Source organism: Odontomachus brunneus, unplaced genomic scaffold, assembly GCF_010583005.1.
Source record: "Odontomachus brunneus isolate Ranch 3 - 2012 unplaced genomic scaffold, Obru_v1 Obru_scaffold_092, whole genome shotgun sequence".
NCBI classification, from domain to species: domain Eukaryota; kingdom Metazoa; phylum Arthropoda; class Insecta; order Hymenoptera; family Formicidae; genus Odontomachus; species Odontomachus brunneus.
Genome location: NW_022639542.1, coordinates 1,148,382 through 1,171,357, shown reverse-complemented (window position 1 = coordinate 1,171,357; position 22,976 = coordinate 1,148,382). Strand labels below are relative to the sequence as shown.

The following is a 22,976-nucleotide window of genomic DNA, read 5'->3' as shown; positions in this document are numbered from 1 at the left end:
TAATTACAAAATGTCATGACAAAATAAAGTGAAATTGCTTCGTCGTTTAAGCCTAGTATAATTCAGAACAAAAAGATCTCAGTTGGAACAAGAAGGGAAGCATGTGTTTACTCTTGACGTCGGGTGCTGTCAAATCGATTTTTTTTCGAATTTTCGGAGAACGGATGACGCTACGAGTCTCATACTCTAAAACTATAATTCTTAAGCCTAGCACAACTCAGAACAAAAAGATCTCGGTTGGAACAAGAAAGGAAGCATGTGTTTACTCTTGACGTCGAGTACTGTCAAATCGATTTTTTTACGAATTTTCGGAGAACGAATGATCTTATGAGTCTCATACTCTAGAACTATAATTCTTAAGCCTAGAACAACTCAGAACAAAAAGATCTCGGTTGGAACAAGAAAGATAGTATAAGTTTACTCTTGGTCCGATAGACTGTTTGTCAAAAAACTTTTTTTTAATTTTTCGGGCTTATAATTAAACTTATTGATTTGTGCTTTTGGAACAATGTTTGGAACAACTAGAACAATCTATATCGGTATCGGAATGCTTTATTTTCAAAAAATGGGGTGCCAGGTCAAAAACATTTTTTTCATTTTTTGGACTTATAATTCAACTTACGGATTTGTCCTTTTGGAACAATGTTTGGAACAACTAGAACAATCTATTGCGGTATCAGAATGTTCGATTTTCGAAAAGTGGGGTGCCAGCTCAAAAAATCATTTTTTTTTGTTTTATTCGAAAACCGTTTCGAATGAAGCAATATCACTTTGGAACAATGTGGTACAAAGTCAGAACAATCTGGAACAACTTTCAAAATTATAAATTTCAAAAAGTGGGGTGCCAACTTCATACACTTTCGCAACAGTCCAGATTTGAATCCTTTGGACTTCTATGTATGGAGCGTAGTTGAAAGGGTCACGAACAAGTCCAGACATCCAAACGTCGCATCATTGAGAACCGCATATTGAAGCAGCATTCACCGATTTGGACCGTGGCACATTAAAGCGCGCCTACGCACGCTTCAGACCGAGAATGGAGGCGGTCATTCAAGCAAGCGAGGGATATATTGAATAAATGTGTTCTTTATGGTCTTACAATGGTTAAAAAAATTTTGTAAATCTTTTCGTTTTTGCAATAAAAAATATGTTTGGAAAACATGTATAATTTGTCCGGATTTTGGCGCCGCACCCTGTACATCATTGTAGTGATATAGTTATGGCAACTAGAGATCGATTAGAGTGATATTTACTACGGATAAATTCTGATTGATCAGATATTGTCACTGTAACTCACCGCAATTGTTTTGTGGTTGCAGCAACTACATAATTAGTTGTTTATTTTACTGTATTAATCTAAGTAACACAACTAAATTCACATGTGAGCCAACCATATTGTTTTTTTTTTCGTGCAGAAATATACAAACAGAATAAGCAGTAATTGCGATTGTTAGTGAATGTATTGTTACCGTGGTTACTGATACTGGTAATTATCGTCGCCATAACCTCGATCAAGCGCACTATATCAGTCATGCTGCTCGGTACATTGAAGTACTCTACAGTACATCTCGATGGTATCGGATATTCCTCCACTGTCACCTCGCTCGTTACATTAAGCTGCTTATTTTTGTCGTCAATTAGAGAGGAGATTACTGTGTACACACACAGAAAGCACACCGTGGAACCAACGAGCACCCTCCCAAAGAAAGCGTGTTGTTTCATAATGACTCGTTTTCCTGTATCTTCGATCGTGAGATAATCATTTATCGCCGAATTGTAATTATCAATTAATTGTCTCATATAAACGCGAAACAGTATCGTCTTCAGCATGGAGATCAGCCCGCATGAAATCAGCATGAGGGTGTCTATGTTCATCCCCGCATTGGTGCAACCGAATTGGAATTCGAACGCTGGTATGATCACTACTACGCTCTGTTGGTATGAGCAAAAGGTATATTTTGTGTACTGCACTTGCTGTCTAGAAAAAAGAATTCCAGTTCTCGAGGAATTTACTCTTTACGTTATTATTTAACTGTAAGTAATAATCTATAGAATGACCGCAAACAATACGTATGTTAAATTTCCAAACAAGGATATGTGCATTTGATGAAAGCATAATATTATAATTGATTTACTTTAACATATCGGCTATATATTATAAGGAAAAAAAATCTCTTTTAAAGAATCGCATTTCTCGAAAATAGCGTTGTGAAAATGGTTATTGTGACAAAAACTGTTACTCCATAAATGCTTGTTTAAATTTGTCTCTATAACGTTTGCTTAATTTTAGTTCACCAAAGAGAAAACCTTATACTCTTGAAGATATTAATTCAGTACACTTTGAATATCTCATCTTATGTAACATTCTACTCTAAAAATGCGGCAAATCTTAAGTCACTATGCTTACGTCTTTAAAAAACCGTGCAACGAAGACAACGATGTCAAACTCAAAAGGTGCATACCATGCAACAAGTGGCCACGATCCACCGTGTTAGAGAGAAAACATTGAAAACCTGAAGCGGCCAAATGCCGATTGGCCACGTTAACCACTTGTAAGGAGTCATCGCGTACGCGATATCGTTGCTCCATCGTTTCTTCGCCATCGGGCCGAAGTAATAACTGTCACTGTGATGCCGATAACCGACGATGTGCTCGCTACATTGTCGCGACGCAAGTATTTCGATTCATTTTTTATTCATTTAGAACCATACATACCGCCTATCGGACTGTTTTTTTGTGCCCTTAGCGCATGTATAATATAATATATTATATTATCGTAAAATGCAGCGAATTGCACTCTTACGTTGAATTGAATAAGAACTCACCTGATGATATTATGGCTTTTTGTAGTCCAGTTCTCGAACTATTTCCTTCATCGCGCACGAAGTGCTCACAAATATTCTTCATGACGATATTTGCGAGAAGACAAAAGCTCGAGTTTGTGACAAGTAAGTGGTTCTTTAGGGCTCGAAAATATTGATACAAAACGTCCCCGATATTTGCTGTCATCGTTGTCCGGCGATTGGTCTGTTGATCTCAGAACATTTTTACGGCGTTTCTTGGTATCGCGTTTTCTGCGTCGATTTCGATGGATAGGATATTGAGGATTTTCAGCTAATCATAGAAATGTATAGTAATGTCGAAAAAAAATTAACAAAATGTATGTAAACTTTATACTCGGCAATGATATCGTAAGAATTTAACGCAACCTCGTGTCTACTGATATTGACAGTGATATTTTCTACGTAAATACAAGATAATGGTGTTTATCGATGCATGTACACATATGGGTATTCTCCAAACTATCTTTGAGAAGCTATGGAAATATTTTATCAGTATTTTTGGCATCATGAGAGACTGTGTGGTGGTAAATATGAAATGACATTTTCACGTGAAACTTCACTATGTGTTGCAAATATTAGTTACCGAAAAATCACATTCAAGATTTTTACTTAAAAAATTTCAACTGTCGATTGTTTTTTATACATAAATTACACGATAAATTATTTTATAAAATGTAAAATATTACATGCACGTTATGTGATAATCTTATTCATATCTTATTGAAAAATAGCTTTCTAAATAGATTAATATACGCAATATTATTGTAAATAACGCGTTTAATGCAACAATTATTCAACAGTTTTTTTACACATATACAGGACGATTTTTTACACATATAATGGAGGAGTGCTCACGGGCCTATCTTATAGGCCAGAAAGGTGGGCCGTTTGGCATATGAAAATGAATAGCTTTGTGTGTGCGTCCGTGTACGTGTGCGTTCGTCTATTTTCTTCGTCTACCGCGTCTCCGCGCTCTGATAAGTCCAACTATTTTTATTAATATCCCGAAATTTCACTTGTTTGAAAAATGACCTCTATAATTTTTGTTCAGTTTTATCTGTTCTACTTATATTTTTCTTTTGGCACGTCTTACGCGGGACACCCTGTATATCCTTGCAGTTTTAATATCCCATCGATTTCTGCTAGAAAAAATGCGCACGAATATTCTTCCGCTTTGAACGTGTCAAAAAGGTAGCTAATTTTACCGCGTTTATGTTAATTTTACTTTACCACCCGCCCTTCCCTCGTGAACTACTACAAACCACTGAATCGTACAAAATATAAAGTTCCATCGGTCATGCCGAGTATTCCCATCGTCTATTTTATCGTGGAAAAGCCGTAATTCATCCTACTGTTCCAATTTCCCCGTTACGTTCGGCGACAACTAGTTTTGACAGCAAAATAAAATTGCGGTCACGCGTGACTGAATTACTGTCACGGTCGGATCAATGGCTTATTTCTGCCTCGAAAGAGAAAACTTGCTACCATCCGTACACAGCTGTATCCTCCGTGCTGACCTGTCTTTAACGGTGGTAAGATAAGTAGCGCGACGAATTTGTTTACCAGTATACGGCATTTCGGGACGTATGATAACGCGCACAAATTTTCACTGTATGTATCAGATGCTCGCGATTAAGTACGCGAGCGTCTGTGTTTTTTCCCGCGAGCAAGATTCTTTCTATCTGTCGCTTAACCGAGTGAGGCGAATGGCCAACAAAATAATAATAGTAGGATTAAAGCTACCTGTTGGTCAACGACAAATACGAAGCAGTGTTGCATGCGAATCACAACGCAAGCTGCGTGAGTGATCACGAAAGGAGCAAAGTGTCATCCGTGCTCGATGAACTCGAGCAACCCGTGCTACAGCTGCGTGGGGTGAGTCTGCGTGATATTCCTTGTGATGTGACTGAAACTTAAAACTTTTTATATATATTCTTCAATAATCCGTAGGAGTCCAAGAGTTATCTCGATCATTAAGAAAGACCAAAATGTACTTTCCTAAATAATTTAATTGTAACTGTATCTGCATATTCTTTTTTTATATCGTATTAACTATCTATATACAATATTTTTTGCGAACGCTCCACATTCGCCCTACATAGAAACATGCGATTGTTCATCCGTGTTATTCCATTATCGACACTCGCAAAACCGAAATGTACGAAGCTGCGGTCTTGACAACGTTAAACATCGCTTGGCGGTTAGCGCTGAAAAATTTTCCCCCGCTCAGTTGAAACGCATAACTCGACTTCATCATCGCGAAACGTACGTCCTTCATTAGTGAGGCAGGAAGCGTGAACCAGGAAGTAGCGTACAACGCGTGGAATAATTCTTCGCTCTCACTCTGTACAAAATCACCGCAGTAGCAATACACCACAGACTCCGTGAACACGTAGCTCAAAGCTAGAGCGCTTTTCGATAATATAACGTAGTCATGATCCTTTATGCTGATTAATATCCGTAACCCTGAAACAAAGATCTCTTATATGGAAATTGATACGAAAATGTGTGAAGATTTGTGAGTTCTATAATTGCTTGAAGATCTTGCAAATCAGAATAGAGATTGCGCGATATGTTCGAAACAAAGTCGTCATACCTAACAGTGCGAGCAAAAGTGTTACTATAAGAAGCTGGTACAGTATAATCAGATTGAACGTCTTTTCTAAATTGTGATTGAGCTCCATTAATACGCAATGCCTGTTGATCAGCTTGGCAAATTGCTTCCGATGATTCACGACAGTGTCTGGCTCACTCGCGAATTTTTTTATTTTTATTTTTAATAATTCGAGCTGGCCGGCGAGATGTAGCGTGACGTTGGTGTAGAAAGCGTCCATAATAGATTCCGACTCGGATATTAAGGTTATTTGAATACTTTGTATAACTATGAGCACAGCATATAGCGGTATGCTCGAGACTATCTTACCCAAATCACCGGATGGTAGTACAAACGTCCAATCAGTCGTACTGATGTTAGCTACACGTGAAATCTCATCAAGATCTTAAGAATAATGGTAACAGTATTAATGCACGGCTCTAGTTAAAAATTTTAAATACTACGAAAAGTTAAAAAGATGTAACACATACATACACACACACACATACACGTTAGTTAAATACACATGTTACGTTACGTGCGAGAAACGAAAAGCAAGATAATTATTTTCAGAATTTTGGTGAGAGAATTACATACAATTATATCATATTGCTCATGCGAATTTATAAGATAATTTCATATGAAATATTAAAAAAATAAGTTACCTGTTGTGTTAATATCTAAAGTGTCTAAAGGGTTCTGCTTGTTATTTAATAAGAAGATAACCATTATGTACAGAACCGTACATATATTAGCCAAGTACAATATCACCGAGGTGAACAGCCTGGATTGAAACGCATATTTTTTCATGATCTTGTAAGCTTGTGCATCGTTCTTCGCGTCTATCCAATCGTCGATAGCAACATTAATGTTCTTGGCCAGCCTCTTTCGATTGGTGGTAAAACAGTAATTTTTTAACAAGGTAGCGCCCGTGCACATAGAGAATAACATTGTTTCTATGCTTTTGCCGGCATCTTGATCGGTTCTGGTGAATTCCATGGATACGAAGGCGAATACGCCAAACTAGTAATGACCCCATTGCCTTAGAAAATATGGTGAACGGCTATGTAGAAATGACTATTAAAAAAAATAACAATGCTTGTCCCTTAAATGCCTTCTGACGAATCTTTGCTATTTTCAATTATTTCGCTCTCTGTCCTCAAATAATTCTTTAATTCGGACTTTGAGTATCTCTGTGTGTACTTACAATCTGTATTTACTTAAGTTTTTGCAGCTCTATAACTTTGTGTGTAAGGAAAACTAGTTAAATTACACTTTTTGAAACTTCTTATATAACTCCCTCAGTGCAACACAGTACTTCCCTTTGCTTGCTACGTACCAGCAGAATTGTCAGTAAGCCCCATCGTATTGTCGCGAGCGGCGTCATCTTTTGAAGTGGCCACAGACCCATTGCATTCATAAACATTTTATGAGTGTCGAAGGCATAGGCGACATCATCGTTCCAACGATCATCCGACATTATGATGCTGGCACAAACTACTTGGATGATTGCACATTTGAAACTACTTTGTGCGGTCGTTTTGCAGGCGAAGAGCTCGATTTCGTAATTTCGATATCGGCTTACGGGCATTATCACAAGGTATTACCGTAGATTGTTTCACCAAATAAGACGTATTAGCATCACTAGACTTATATTTTATTCATTCGTGCGGTGCAACCGGGATGGTAGTACGGTAAACGTAAGCGTGAAAGGGACAGTGGTTATGTCTATACACTGTGCTGCGCTAACTCTCTATGACAGCCTGTTCTATAGTCACGAGGGCACGTGAACATCCTGCCAGGAGTCATAGAGGAATAGTGATGAAGATACATCTACATTATAACGACGAAGGAGACGTGTTGCGTAGCAGTGAGAGCACCGTGCCTTGTGAGAAAAAGGAGATCAATCGTAAATTTGAAAGTCGCAATATTGTCGACGTAATTAACAAAGATCTATGAACTGATTGATTGATATTGGAAGTGGCTATATTTGAAAACGTGAAATATTTAATATAAGCTAAGGGTGAATTTTAATTGGTTGCTACTGATCAAACGATATATCGATGTTACACTGTAAATCAGGGTACAGAAATGTAAAGTAAAAACCAACATATATTGTAATAATGGTATAATTGAGACAAAACTTCGAAACTTGCTTCGAAAAGGCGACGGACAAAATCACTGTGGAAGCAAGACACAAACTTCGACAGACAGAAACTATGTTAACTTCGAAAAGTACGCGTACAGTATCATATCTCCAACTTCCAATAAAGTTCAAGTCTTTGTTTCAATTGTTTCAATTGAGTATTTTCCTTTAAGTGCATACAGATTTCCTGTATCACACGCAAAGAAATCTCATTTGGCACGAATAGACGATTAGATATCGTGTGTATATAATTATAATTAACAATTTTATTACAACTATATTATGATAAATTATCACTTCTATAAACTCCTATATTTAAAATGCAGCTTCGATCTGCAGGTATACAGTTTGTATCTTCATTACACTTCCTACGGTTCCACCATGACACGAAGTACAGACAAATAGGAAACTGAAGTCTTTAGGATGCTCATATAAGTCATGAGATTTATCACGATGAAATTTCCAGCTTGGAACTGCACGGGAGATTGTGACCGAGATTGTGATGATGAACGATAAATTTTTCATCAGTGTCGCAGGAAAATCGTACCAAACACTCTGGTAAATAAAAGTAGCAATTTCTTCCATTTGAGATCTCAAATAATCCCCAACGAAACTATATATTGATATTTCTGCAAGAAAAGTGTTGAGCACCAAGAGGCTTTTTACTGTCATAGTAACGTCATTGACTTTCAACGCCAAGATAAATTGAAATCCTGTAAAAAAGAACATTTATATTATTTAGCGTATCCCAGACTTCCCTTCGTAATTTTTCTGGGAACGTAAAACGGACTGAGGTGAACCCGAAAGTCTTATATCATTTTATGATATTCGCAATAATAGTCGAGATTAATTAGAGAAGATTAGTCAATAATCACGCGCGATATAGATAAGCTGTAGTGGCGATGTGTGTTGTTATACGCTTGTATGTTATATCAAAAAATTGAGCAAAAAAGTCTTTTATTATTTAAAACAACATATATACACATAAACCACATAACCACATCGATTTTTTTTTTAGAATAATTAGTTTTTTTTTAGATTAATGAAAAAAAATTGTTACATAATTATGCGTGATAACGCACAAAGTAATATCTAAAATTCTATGTAGTCACTTGCAAAATGGTAGCAGACTTTTTGACCTAATGTATAAGTATACAACGGCAGACGGCGCCACTACAGCTCATACATATCGCGCATCTCACTCTAATCTCTTTTAATTAATGTCTCGAAATTTATTGCAAATATCACAAAATAGTACGACACTTTTATATTTACCTCAATCTGTCCTACATTTCCACAAAAATTGCGGAGGAGAGTTTGGGACACTCTGTATATGATGTTCTGTGTAATATCATTATAATGTAAACATCAGATATTTATTTCACGAAACCAATATAAGTAATACAATATTCACCTATTACACATAAAAGCATGCTACTAAGAAATAACTGAACCAGTAAAATAAAACTGATCGCATCGGCAAGCATTTTGGTCATATCCATCAAATGACCGTGCTTTTGAATTAGCGCGTTGAAACGATCGTAGGCTTTCGGTCTCGTGATATCAAAGTTCATGAACTTAGACTTCAGAATTTTTACTTGACCGCAAATATGCAACACAGCTTGGAGAGTCAAAATGTCGTTACCTTCATAAAGCAAAAGCACATTGATACACATCTTAAAGCTAATACAAGGTAACACTCGAAAAATTGATATTCTCTATGCAATAATATATAACATGCAGAAAATATGACATACAACGAATAAATATTACCACAATTGCTCGTGCACACGAGTAACATCGGAATTATTTCGAAGAAGCAATATATTTTATGCATGTCTGGCAGGTTCAAGTAGTTCAAAGCGCACCTTGATGGTACCGTGTACTCCAATATTATATCTTCATTTGTTATGTTGGTTTGATTATTATATTTATTGCCCAAGAAAGGTATCAGACAATAAATGACACAATCAGAGTAAGAAACAAATGTCATGCAACACAAGAGAGTGTTCCCTATAAGAGCGTGTCTGTGCATAATTACACGCTGCTTGTCGTTTTCGATCAAGAGATAATCGTTCAGAACGGATTTGTAATTCTTGATGAAGTTCGTTGCATAAATGCGGACGCATACCATTTTCGTCATAGCAAGCGTTGCAGAGAAAATCATCATGAGCGAGTCAACGTTTTGCTCCGCATCGGTGCATCCCAAATATATCTCAAGCGACGGCAAGACCACTATTATGCCCTGTTGATGTGCATAAATGATATATCATATACAGTGTATTCTATGTTTAGAAAAAATATTTTGCAATTCCAATTTGCGCGAGTTAGTCCGTTATATTGTTATATTTAATTATAAATAACGATCTTTGATGTGTGATATATAACGTCTCTTAGTTTTCTTAACAAGATTAGTGTTTAAGAATACATAGTATTAAAGAATATAAGCTGAGTCTGTTGTCGATACTTGCATACTATTCTCTAATGGGTTACGCTACTATCTTTGCTTCCACTCACACACTGTTACTTGTAGAAAAAGGATACTTCACCCTCTACATTGTCAATAATTGAATATTCAATATCCGTAACTAGATACTCAATAATGTCAACGTGACACCAGTTTTGTCCAAAATTTCTTCATTACAAAAACTGATCTTTCTACCGGCACCAAGAACTACTCGTCGAGAACTGTCTTGTTCAAAAAGGTGCGTACCATGCCACAAGTAGTTAGGATACATCGTATTAAAGAATATACGTTATAAACTTGAAGTGGCCAAACCCCCAGAGGCCACAATAAAAGCTTTAAGGGGGTTATCGCGTACGCGAAACCTTCGTTCCATCGTTCACTCGCCATTGCGTCGAGGTGATGACGATAACTGCTGTCAATAACCGATGATACGCTCGCTACGCCGACGCGATGCAGATATGACAATTCATTTTTTATTCAACTCGAGATATATACCCGCTTATCAGTCCGTCTTTACTTACACATCATCGCAAAATACAATAAAGTACAATGAAGTCTTTCATCTCAAATTGTTGGTAGCAAGAATTGCCATAAGTGCATTTTCTAAATTTTCCGTCTATCCACAGTGCGTTTGTATCGCATACAAGCAGTAAGAGAAAATGTCGCTAGTTGTCGGAGAAATGTTACAAGTTCGGAGAAGTTTGAATCGGAGAAGTTTGATCGGAGTTACAAGTAGCAGAAGTATTTTGCGTTCTATTTACATGTCGACGTTTCTTTTGACTCAGCATATTCGAGCATTTTTAATACTATTTTTGTTATATATTTAATTCGCATACGCAGTTTGTATCATAAAATGCAGCAAATCATACTTTTATGCTAAAATGTTACTATATAAAATTTTATATGAGATATAATGTTAATAATATTACGATGCTTCTCTTAACTATTTTGATAGATTTATTTGTCAACGCTTCTGCGATCAAAACGCGCTTAGAATATGGATAATGTAAACAACGTGAAAATTGTTGACTTGTAAACTTACCTGTGTAATGTATAAAAATCACGTCAGTAATACGCATTAAAACAATCAAAAGAATTCTCAACAGCTCTTAAGAATCTTCTGTGAGTGTTAATATATCTAGATGCACGACGACGAGTTCTTCAACGATTTTGTTCCGCTAGCGCTTACGTTCATGACGATCAGTTCGCTGGAAGTTGTTTAACAAAACTCAAACTGTCTGCACAGTTGAAGTGTAACATTAACGACAATTTCCTTCATGTAGTTGTTGACGATATTTGTTAGGATATTTTCTTCTAGAATATGCATTTCCAACATTTATCGAAAAAAATAGTTAATTTGGCTTGAATAGGCGATTGTGTTACAACAATACTTAGCAATTTTATTGAAATAATATTTCTTCAAACTTTTCCTTTCACGACTCTCTATCTCGTCGAACTTCACACCGAATTGTAGACTTACATCTGTCTTGTAGAATTTTTTTTCTCACTAACAGTGTAATATAATTTATGTTTTTACTCGAAGTACCGATAGATACAAAAAAGACGATTAGACACTGTGTATGTATAATTATAATTAAAAATTTTATTAAAATACGCTAAACTTTCACTATTACAATGTTTCTAATGCTTTTATATTTCTATGCTTCTATGTTTCGAACAATTTTAATTCGCATATATATATTTAGCATATATATAGCATATATATAATTAGCATATATATAGTTTGTTTTTTAATTATACTTGCTACGTTTCCACCATTACACGAAGAACTGATAAATAGGAAACAGAAGTCTTCAGGATGCTCATATAGGTCATGACGTTTACCACGATGAAATTCCCAGCTTGGAACTGCACGGGAGATTGAGCACGCATAATGATAAATGTTAAATTCTTCATCAGTGTCGCAGGAAGATCGTACCAAACACTCTGGTAAATAAAAGTAGCAACTTCTTCCATTTGAGATTTCAAGTAATCCCCGATGAAACTGTATATCGTTAGTTGAGCTAGAAAGGCGTTAAGCACCATGACGCTTCTTATCATCATATTAATGTCGTTGACTTTCAGCGCTAAGATAAATTGAAATCCTGCAAGAAAGAGCATTTGTATCAATTATGTAAAATGTCTTATATAAATCATTATAATATAATCCTCAAATATTGATTTCACGAAACCAACACAAGTGATGCAATATTTACCTATTATACATAAAAGCACGCCACTAACAAATAATTGTATCAGTAAAATAATACTAATCGCATCGGCAAGTATCTTGGTCATTGCCATTAAATGAGCGTGCCTTTCAATCATCACGTTGAAACGATCATAGATTTTCGGCTTCGTAACATCAAAATTTATGAATTTGGACTTCAGAATTTTTACTTGACCGCAAATATGCAATGCAACGTGGAGGAACAAAGTGTCATTACCTTCACAAAGCAAAAGTATATCGATACACATCTTGTAGCTAACGTAAAGTTACACTCGAAAAATTGATATCCTCTATACAATACTATATAATATACAGAAAACATGACATAAAACGTGTAGATATTACCACAGTTGCTCGTGCACGTGAGTAACATCAATATCAACTCGAGGCAGCAGTAGACTTTATGCATGTCCGGCGCGTTCAAGTATTTTAACGTGCATCTTGACGGTATAGTATAATCCAATATGATATCTTCATTCGTTATATTGATATCGTTATTATAGTTGCTACGCAAGAAAGGTAGTAGGGAATATAGAACGGCATCAAAGTAAGCAACGGATATCAGGGAACACAAGAGAGCCCTCCCCATAAGAGCGTGTCTGTGCATAATTGCACGTTGCTCGTCGTTCTCGATCAACAGATAATCGTTGAGAGCGGATTTGTAATTCTTAGTGAAGTTAGTCGCATAAATGCGGACACATATCATCTTCGTCACAGCGAGCGTTCCACAACAGATCAACGTAAGCGCATCAACATTTTGTTCTGCGTCGGTGCAGCCCAAATAAAACTCAATCGACGGCACGATCACTACTATGGTCTGTTGATGTGCGTAAACGTTATATTTGTATAAAATGTATAAAACGTATATTTGTATAAAACGTATTCTAAATTAAAAAAAAATTTGCTATCCAAGTGTGTGTTAGCTAGCTCGATACAACAGTATATTTAACTGTAAGTAACAATCTTTGATGTATGATATAAGATATTTTTTAGTTTCCTTAAGGCGATCAGTTTAGTGATATATAAAATTAAAGGATGATATGAGGTGTGCTGGTACTATTACAGATATTTTTCATTTCCATATTTATATATAATTTACTTCTCATTCTCTACAGATAGATACACCACAAGCACACGCACACAGACACACACACTATGAATATGCATCGAGATTTTATTATATATTGCCTAAATACTTTAAAAGAACTTCAAAATAAAATAACAGAAAAGGTGCACATCATGAAGTCTCTCACAAAGTATAGACTAAAGAAGTAGTCTTTAGTAAACGTTGATACTGATACTTGTGTATTTTCTGACGTATTACTATTTTTACTTTCACTCACACACTGTTACTTGCAGCAAAAGGATACTTCACTCTTTACATTGTCAATAATTAAATGTTCAATATCTATAACCAAATATTCAGTGTCAGCAACACTAGTTTTATCCAAAATTTCGTCGTTATAACAAATTGAGCTGCCTATCTCAGCAATTACTTGTCGAGAACTGTTGGGTTTTGCTTAAAAAATGCGTACCATGAGACACGTGATTATGACACATCGTATTAGAGAATATATGTTATAAACTTGAAGCGGCCAAACACCTAGAGGTAACATAAAACACTTTAAGGGGTTCATCGCGTACGCGATATCTTCGTTCCATTGTTCACGTGCCATTCTCGAGGTACTGACGGTAACTGTCGTCAATAACCGATATTCCGCTCGCTACGCCGACGCGACGCCAGTACCACGATTCATTTCTTATTTAACTCGAAATATATACTTACTTATCAGTCCATCTTGACGCACGATTGTTGCGAAGTACAAAGAAGTGCGCATTTATCTCAAATTGTTCGGAGCAAAAATATACATGAATACTTCCTCTAAATTGTCCTCCGCCTAACCGCAGTGCGTTCATATCGCATACGAGCAGTAAGAAAGAATATCACATGTCTTCCATTACAAGTGACAAAAGCAGGTAGAATTACAAGTGGAAAAAAGTATCAAAGCAGAGGTCTACGAACCGATTAATATCTAAAGCGCAAACAAAACGCGCGTGATCTTTAATATAAGGTAAGGGTGGATACTAACTGATTGCTACGGGTCGAACGATACTTCGATGCTACGTTGTAATTCAGCATAATAAGATGTAAGATAAAAACTGATATACTTAAACTACAAAATAATGCTACAATTGAGACTTAAAAATTCATTCAAAAAGGACGGACAAGGTTGTTGTTGACGCAAGACACAATAAGCTTCGACAAACAGAAATTGTGTTGATATTAAAAGTATATGTACAGTATCGTACTTGAATCTTCAACTTCCAATATAATTGTTTTCAATTAAACATTCTCCTTCGAGTGTACACAAAATAGTTCCTATACGTAAAAAAATGATTCATTTAGCACGAATAGATGATTAAACATTATCCATGTGTATAATTAATATTAAAAATTTTATTAAAATTGCACTACGTTCTTTAAACTATTACATATTCTTATGTTTCAATTGCGGATTTGATCTGCAGATACACAATTTGTTCGTTCATTATACTTCTTACGGTTCTATCATTACACGAAGTACTGACAAGTAGGAAACCGAGGTCTTCAGGATGCTCATATAGGTCATGACGTTTACCACGATAAAATTCCCAGCTTGGAACTGCACGGGAGATTGAGCACGCATAATGATAAGTGTTAAATTCTTCATCAGTGTCGCAGGAAGATCGTACCAAACACTCTGGTAAATAAAAGTAGCAACTTCATTCATTTGAGATTTCAAGTAATCTCCGATGAAACTGTATATCGTTAATTGTGATAGAAAGGCGTTGAGCGCTATGACGCTTCTTATCATCATATTAATGTCGTTGACTTTCAGTGCTAAGACAAATTGAAATCCTGCAAGAAAGAGCATTTGTATCAATTATGTAAAATGTCTTATGTAAATCATTATAACGTAATCTTTAAATATTTATTTCACGAAACCGACGCAAGTGATGTAATATTCACCTATTATACATAAAAGTACGCCATTAACAAATAATTGCATCAGTAAAATAATACTAGTCGCTTCGGCAAGTATCTTGGTCATTGCCATTAAATGAGCGTGTCTTTCAATCATCGCGTTAAAACGATCATAGATTTTCGGCTCCGTAACATCAAAATTTATGAATTTGGACTTCAGAATTTTTACTTGACCACAAATGTGCAACGCAATATGGAGGAACAAAGTGTCGTTACCTTCACAAAGTAAAGACATATTGATACACATCTTGTAGCTAACGTAAAGTCACACTGGACAAATTAATACCCTCTATGTAATATTATATAATATACAGAAAACATGATATAAAATGTGTAGATATTACCACAGTTGCTCGTGCACGTCAATAACATCAATATCAACTCGAGGAAGCAGTAGACTTTATGCATATCCGGCGCGTTCAAATATTTCAAAGTGCATCTTGACGGTATAGTGTAATCTAATATGATATCCTCATTCGTTATATTGATATCATTATTGTAGTTGCTATGCAGGAAAGGTAGTACGGAATATAGACCGGAAGCAAAGTAAGCAGTGGATATCGTGGAACACAAGAGAACCCTTCCCATAAGAGCGTGTCTATGCATAATTGCACGTTGCTCGTCGTTCTGAACCAACAGATAATCGTTCAGAGCGGATTTGTAATTCTTGGTGAAGTTAGTCGCATAAATGCGAACACATATCATCTTCGTCACAGCGAGCATTCCGCAACAGATCAACATGAGCGCGTCAATATTTTGCACCGCGTCGGTGCAACCCAAATAAAACTCAATCGACGGAACGATCACTATTATGGTCTGTTGATATGCGTAAACGTTATATTTCTTTATATAAAACGTATTCCATGTTAAAAAAAATATTTTGATATCCAAGTGTGTGTTAGCTAGCTTGATACAATAGTATACTTAACTGTAAATAACGATCTTTAATGTATAAAATATTTCTTAGTTTTCCTAATGAGACCAGTTTAGTGATACATAAAATTAAAAGATGAAATGAGATGTACTAGTACTATTACAGATATTTTTCATTGCCATATTTATATATAAATTACTTCGCAGTGTACACGGATAGATACACATACACCATGAATATGTATCGAGATTTTATTATATATTGCCTAAATATTTTAAAAGAACTTCAAAATGAAATAACAGAAAAGACGCACACCATGAGGTCTCACACAAAATATAGACTAAAGAAATAGTCTTTAATAAACGTTGATACCGATACTTGTGTATTTTCTAACGTATTACTATTTTTACTTTCACTCATACACTGTTACTTGCAGCAAAAGGATACTTCACCCTTTACATTATCAATAATTAAATGGTCAATATCTATTACCAAATATTCAGTGTCAGCAACACCAGTTTTGTTCAAAATTTCGTCGGTATAACAAATTGAACTGCCTATCTCAGCAATTACTCGTCGAGAACTGTTGGGTTTTGTTTAAAAAGTGCGTACCATGAGACAAGTGGTTAGGATACATCGTATTAGAGAATATATGTTATAAACTTGAAGCGGCCAAACACCCAGAGGCCACATAAAACACTTTAAGGGGTTCATCGCGTACGCGATATCTTCGTTCCATTGTTCACATGCCATTAGGTCAAGGTACTGACGGTAACTGTCGTCAATAACCGATATTCCACTCGCTACGCCGACGCGACGCTAGTACGACAATTCATTACTTATTTAACTCGAAATATATACTCATTTATCAGTCCATCTTTACGTATGATTGTCGCAAAGTACAACGAAGTGCGCATTCATCTCAAATTGTCCGGAACAGAAATATACATGAATACTTCCTCTAAATTGTTCTCCGTCTAACCGCAGTGCGTTCGTATCGCATACGAGCAGTAAGAGAGAATATCACATGTCTTCCATTACAAGTGACAAGAGAAAGTAGAATTACAAGTGGAAAGAAGTATCAAGCAGAGGTCTACGAACCGATGAATATCTGAAGTACGTTCAAAACACGCATGATTTTTAATATAAGATAAGGGTGGATACTAACTGATTGATACAGGTCGAACAATACTTTGATGATGTAATACGCTATAATTCAGCGTATTAAGATGTAAGATAAAAACTGATATACGTTAGATTGTAAAATAGTGCTACAATTGAAACTTAAAAATTGATTTGAAGAGGACGGACAAGGTTGTTGTTGACGCAAGACACAGTAAACTTCGAAAAACAGAAATTGTGTTGGCGTCGAAAGTCCAAGTATCGTGCCTGAATCTTTAACTTCCAATAAAATTTGTTTTAATTAAACATTTTCCTTTGAGTATATACATAAAGTTTCCATACGCAAAAAAAATGATTTATTTGGCACGAATAGGTGATTAAATATTGTCTATGTGTATAATTACTATCAAAAATTTTATTAAAATTGCACTACGCTCTCTAAACTATTACATATTCTTATGTTTTAAATGCAGATTTCATCTGCAGATACACAAATTGTTCTTTCTACTTCTTACGGTTCTATCATTACACGAAGTACAGACAAGTAGGAAACCGAGGTCTTCAGGATACTCATATAGGTCATAAGGTTTACCACGATGAAATTTCCAGCTTGTAACTGCACGGGAGATTGAGACCGCATGATGACGAATGTTAAATTCTTCATCAGTGTCGCAGGAAGATCGTACCAAACACTCTGGTAAATGAAAGTAGCAACTTCTTCCATTTGAGATTTCAAGTAGTCCCCGACGAAACTGTATATCGTTATTTGTGCTAGAAAAGCGTTGAGCACCATGACACTTTTTACCATCATAGTAACGTCGTTGACCTTCAGTGCCAAGATAAATTGAAATCCTGTAAGAAATTATAATGTTCTATGTATATCATTATAATGTAATCGTCGAATATTTATTTCACGAAACCAATATAAGTGATGTAATATTCACCTATTATACATAAAAGTATGCTACTAACAAAGAACTGCATTAATAAAATAAAACTGATCGCTTCGGCAAGTATCTTGGTCATTGCCATCAAATGACTATGTTTTTTAATTAGCCCGTTGAAACGATCATAGATTTTTGGCCCCATGATATCAAAGTTCATGAACTTAGACTTCAGAATTTTTACTTGACCGCAAATATGCAACGCAATGTGGAGGAACAAAATATCATTACCTTCACAAAAGTAAAAGCACATTAAAACGCATTTTAAAGCTAATGCAAAGTTATACTCGAAAAATTGACATTCTCTAAGTAATATTACATAATGGACAGAAAGCATAACATGTGACGAATAGATTACCGTAATTGCTCGTGCACGCGAGTAACATCGAAATCAGTTCGATGAGGCAATAGATTTTATGCATGTCCGGTACGTTCAAGTACTTCAAAGCACACCTTGATGGTACCGTATACTCCAATATGATATCCTCATTCGTTACATTGGTTTGGTTACTATAGTTACTACCCAAGAAAGGTATTAAAGAATATATGACAGAATCAAAGTAAGAAACGGATATTAGGGAACACAAGAGAGCCCTTCCCACAAAAGCATGTCTATGCATAATTGCACGCTGCTTGTCGTTTTCGATCAATAAATAATCGTTCAGAGCGGATTTGTAATTCTTGGTGATGTTGGTCGCATAAGTGCGGACACATATCATCTTCATCATAGCGAGTGTTCCGCAACAGATCAACATAAGCGCGTCAACGTTTTGCTCCGCGTCGGTGCAACCCAAATAAAGCTCAATCGACGGCAAGATCACTATTATGCTCTGTTGATACGTGTAAACGATATATTTTGTCATATGCAACGTATTCTATGCTTAGAAATAATATTTGCAATCCCAATCTGCGTCCGCTAGGTTAATACAATAGTATATTTAACTATAAATAACAATTGTTGATGTATGATATGAAATATCTCTTAATTTTCTTTAGTTGGATTAGTTTAGGAATATATAGAATCTGAGAATGATATGAGATGAACTAGCAGTATTACAGTATTAATTTCAATATCTTATTTATATACAATTTACTTCGTTCATATATATACATATACGCACACATACACTCAATAGATATGCATCAAGATTTCATTATATATTGCCTAAATATTTCAAAAGAACGTTAAAATGAACTAACAAAAATCACGTAATAGCGTTAGTTCTTCTGCAAGGAACAGATTAAAGAAATAATTTTTAACGGACGTTGATACCGATACTTGTATATTATTTTCTGGCGTGTTCCTCTACTATCTTCAAGTGCACTCACATACTTTTATTTGTAGGAGGAAGATACTTCATCCTCTATATTGTCAATTATTTATTATATGATACTGAACACGAATATTGAGTATCTATAACTAAATACTCTATAATGTCAGCGTGACACCAATTTTATCCAAAATTTTGTTGTTACCAAAATTAAACTTTCTACCTCCACCAACAACTATACGTCGAGAACTGTCGAGTCTTGCTCAAAATGTGCGTACCATGAAACAAGTGGTTATGATACATCGTATTAGAGAATATACGTTATAAACTTGAAGCGGCCAAACACCCAGAGGCCACATTACAAGCTTTAAGGGAGTCATCGCGTATGCGATATCTTTGTTCCATCGTCCACTTGCCATTTGGTCAAGGTAATGACGGTAACTGTCATCAATAACCGGTAATCCGCTCGCTACGCCGGCGCGACGCAGGTATGACAGTTCATTTTTTATTCAACTCAAGATGTATACCACCTTATCAGCCTATCTTTATACAATATTGTCGCAAAGTACAGAGAAGTGCTCTTTCACCCCAAATTGTTCGGAACAGAAATGTATATGAATACGTTTTCTAAACTGTTCCCCGTCTAACCGCAGTGCGTTCGTATCGCATACGAGCAGTAAGAGAGAATATCACATGTCTTCCATTACAAATGACAGGAGGAGGTAGAATTACAAGTGAAAAGAAGTATCTAAGTAAAAATCTACGAACTGATTAATATGTGGAAATGATTAATATCGGAAGTGCATATAAAACGTGTTATCTTTAATATAAGCTAAGTGGATATTACCTGATTGCTATGGGGCCAACAATGTATCGATGCTACGCTGAAATTCAATGTATTAAAATATAAGATGAAAACTGATATACTTAGACCGAAAAATAGTGTTATAATTGAGACTTAAAGATTGATTCGAAGAGGACGGACAAAGTTGCTGTCGAAGCAAGATGCAATACACTTCGAGAGACCGAAATTGTGTTGACTTTGACAGTACATGTACGATACCGTATCTGAATCTACAACTTTTAATCAAGTTCAAATATTTGTTTCGACTGTTTCGATTAAATATTTTCCTTCAAGGATACACAAAAAAGTTCCAATACGCAAAAAATCATTCATTTGCCACGAATAGATGATTAAACATTGTGCATGTATAATTACTATTAGAAATTTTATTAATATTGCACTATACTAAACTATTACATACTACTATTACTAACTATTACATACTCTTATGTTTCAAGTATCTCTTATGTATGCAGATTTGATCTGCAGATACACAGTTTGTTCGTTAATTATACTTGTTACGATTCCACCATTATACGAAGCACTGATAAATAGGAAACAGAAGTCTTCAGGATGCTCATATAGGTCATGAGGTTTACTACGATGAAATTTCCAGCTTGGAACTGCACGGGAAATTGAGCTCGCATGATAATGAATGTTAAATTCTTTATCAATGTCGCAGGAAGATCGTACCAAACACTCTGGTAAATAAAAGTAGCAACCTCTTCCATTTGAGATTTCAAGTAATCCCCGACGAAACTATATATCGTTATTTCTGCTAGAAAAACGTTAAGTACTGTACCGCTTTTTACTATCATAGTAACGTCGTTGACTTTCAATGCCAAGATAAATTGAAATCCTGCAAAAAAGAACATTTATATTATTTCTATAAGGTGTTTCAGACTATTCTCTGCAATTTTTGTGGGAACATAGAACGGATTGATGTGAACCCAAAAGTGATATACCATTTTATGATATTCGCATTAATAGTTGAGATATTAATTAAAGAAGATTGGAGAATTATTGCGAGCAATATAGAAGTTGTAGTGGCGATGTATGCTGTAGTGTGTTTATATGTTAGATCAAATTGAACAAAAATGTCCTTTATCATTTTTCAAATAAACACTTAAATTTTTTTAGTTATAGATAAAAGAAAATTGTTACATTATTGTGCGCGATAATGCACAAATATTCTTTAATTAATACCTAAAATTCTATGTAGTTATTTGCAAAATGGTAGCAGACTTTTTTCAGTTATGTTTAAGTATTCAACTAAAAACCCCGCCACTATAGCTCACTTACAATATCGCACGTGATCATTAGCAAATTTCCTTTAATTAATATCTCGAAATTTATTGCAAATATCGCAAAATGGTACGGGACTTTTATATTCACATCAATTTGTTCTACATTTCCACATAAATTGCAGAGGAGAGTATGGGACACCCTGTATATGATGTTCTGTATAAATCATTTTAATGTAAACATCAGATATTTATTTCACAAAACCAAAATAAGTGACGTAATATTCACCTATCATACATAAAAGTATGCTACTTATAAATAACTGAACCAGCAAAATAAAACTGATCGCATTGGCAAGCATCTTGGTCATAGTTATTAGATGACTGTGCTTTTGAATTAGCGCGTTGAAACGATCATAGACTTTCGGTCTCGTGATATCAAAGTTCATGAACTTAGACTTCAGAATTTTTACTTGGCCACAAATATGTAACGCAACTTGCAGGGTCAAAATGTCGTTACCTTCACAAAACAAAAGCACATTGATACAAATCTTAGGGCTAATGCAAAGTAACGCTTGAAAAATTGATATTCTCTATATAATAATATATAACATGAAAAAAATATGGCATACAACGAATAAATATTACCAATATTACTCGTGCACGTGAGTAACATCGAGATTAATTCAATGAAGCAGTACATTTTATGCATTTCTGGCAGGTTCAAGTATTTCAAAGCGCACCTTGATGGTATTGTGTACTTCAATATGATATCTTCACTTGTTATGTTAGTTTGATTATTATATTTATTACCCAAGAAAGGTATTAGAGAATAAATGACACTATCAAAATAAGAAATAGATATCATCGAACACAAGAGAGTGTTCCCCATTAGAGCGTGTCTGTGCATAATTGCACGCTGCTCGTCGTTTTCGATCAACAGATAATCATTCAGAACGGATTTGTAGTTCTTGGTGAGGTTAGTTGCATAAATGCGCACACATATCATCTTTGTTATAGCGAGCGATCCGCAACAAATTATCATGACGGCTTCAACATTTTGTTCCGCGTCGGTGCAGCCCAAATAAAGCTCGATCGACGACAAGATGAGTGCTATGCTCTGTTGATATGCGTAAACGATACATTTATACAATGCGACACGATCATATACAACGAATCCTATGTTTAGAAAAGATATTTTGCAATCCCAATTTGCATCGGTAAATCCGACACAATGGTTTATTTAACTTAAATAATGATTTTTGATGTATCATATCAATATCCCTAAGTTTCCTTAGATGGATTAGTTTAGAAGAATATAAGTTATGTTCGCAAATATATCTCTAATAAAATTAAAGAATGATATGAAGTGA

The 22,976-nt window shown here is 35.3% G+C and overlaps 2 protein-coding genes and 3 pseudogenes across 2 annotated transcripts in view; all 5 read right to left on the bottom strand.

Annotated features, from left to right (window-relative positions):
* Nucleotides 1-2,706, bottom strand: part of LOC116848277 — an 8,921-nt gene extending 6,215 nt beyond the window's left edge. Inside the window, exons 1-2 of the mRNA XM_032824177.1 lie at nt 2,463-2,706; nt 1,470-1,932 (exon numbers count right to left, since the gene is read on the bottom strand). Coding sequence (XP_032680068.1) covers nt 1,470-1,932; nt 2,463-2,603 — 604 coding nt within the window. The 5' untranslated portion in view covers nt 2,604-2,706. The remainder of the gene's footprint in view (nt 1-1,469; nt 1,933-2,462) is intronic.
* A 2,128-nt stretch (nt 2,707-4,834) lies between these two features.
* On the bottom strand, nt 4,835-6,938 carry LOC116848260. The gene is made up of 4 exons (XM_032824163.1): nt 6,776-6,938; nt 6,102-6,459; nt 5,440-5,841; nt 4,835-5,309 (listed from the first exon to the last, which is right to left on the bottom strand). The coding sequence occupies exons 1-4, from the start codon at nt 6,914-6,916 to the stop codon at nt 4,969-4,971; spliced, it is 1,242 nt and encodes a 413-aa protein (XP_032680054.1). The 5' UTR covers nt 6,917-6,938; the 3' UTR covers nt 4,835-4,968.
* Nucleotides 6,939-7,184: 246 nt separating this feature from the next.
* On the bottom strand, nt 7,185-10,436 carry LOC116848278 (annotated as a pseudogene).
* A 1,377-nt stretch (nt 10,437-11,813) lies between these two features.
* On the bottom strand, nt 11,814-16,924 carry LOC116848259 (annotated as a pseudogene).
* Nucleotides 16,925-17,693: 769 nt separating this feature from the next.
* LOC116848291 lies at nt 17,694-22,766 on the bottom strand (annotated as a pseudogene).
* Between the last annotated feature and the right edge of the window lie 210 nt (nt 22,767-22,976).

Excerpts from the sequence above, each read along its gene's own strand:
- LOC116848260 (XM_032824163.1), bottom strand. The coding sequence starts at position 6,916 with ATGTCGGATGATCGTTGGAACGATGATGTCGCCTATGCCTTCGACACT. Across the intron at positions 6,460-6,775 it reads GCTTACTGACAATTCTGCTG|TTTGGCGTATTCGCCTTCGT; the intron begins GTACGTAGCAAG and ends GGTCATTACTAG. Across the intron at positions 5,842-6,101 it reads TTTAGATATTAACACAACAG|ATCTTGATGAGATTTCACGT; the intron begins GTAACTTATTTT and ends ATTATTCTTAAG.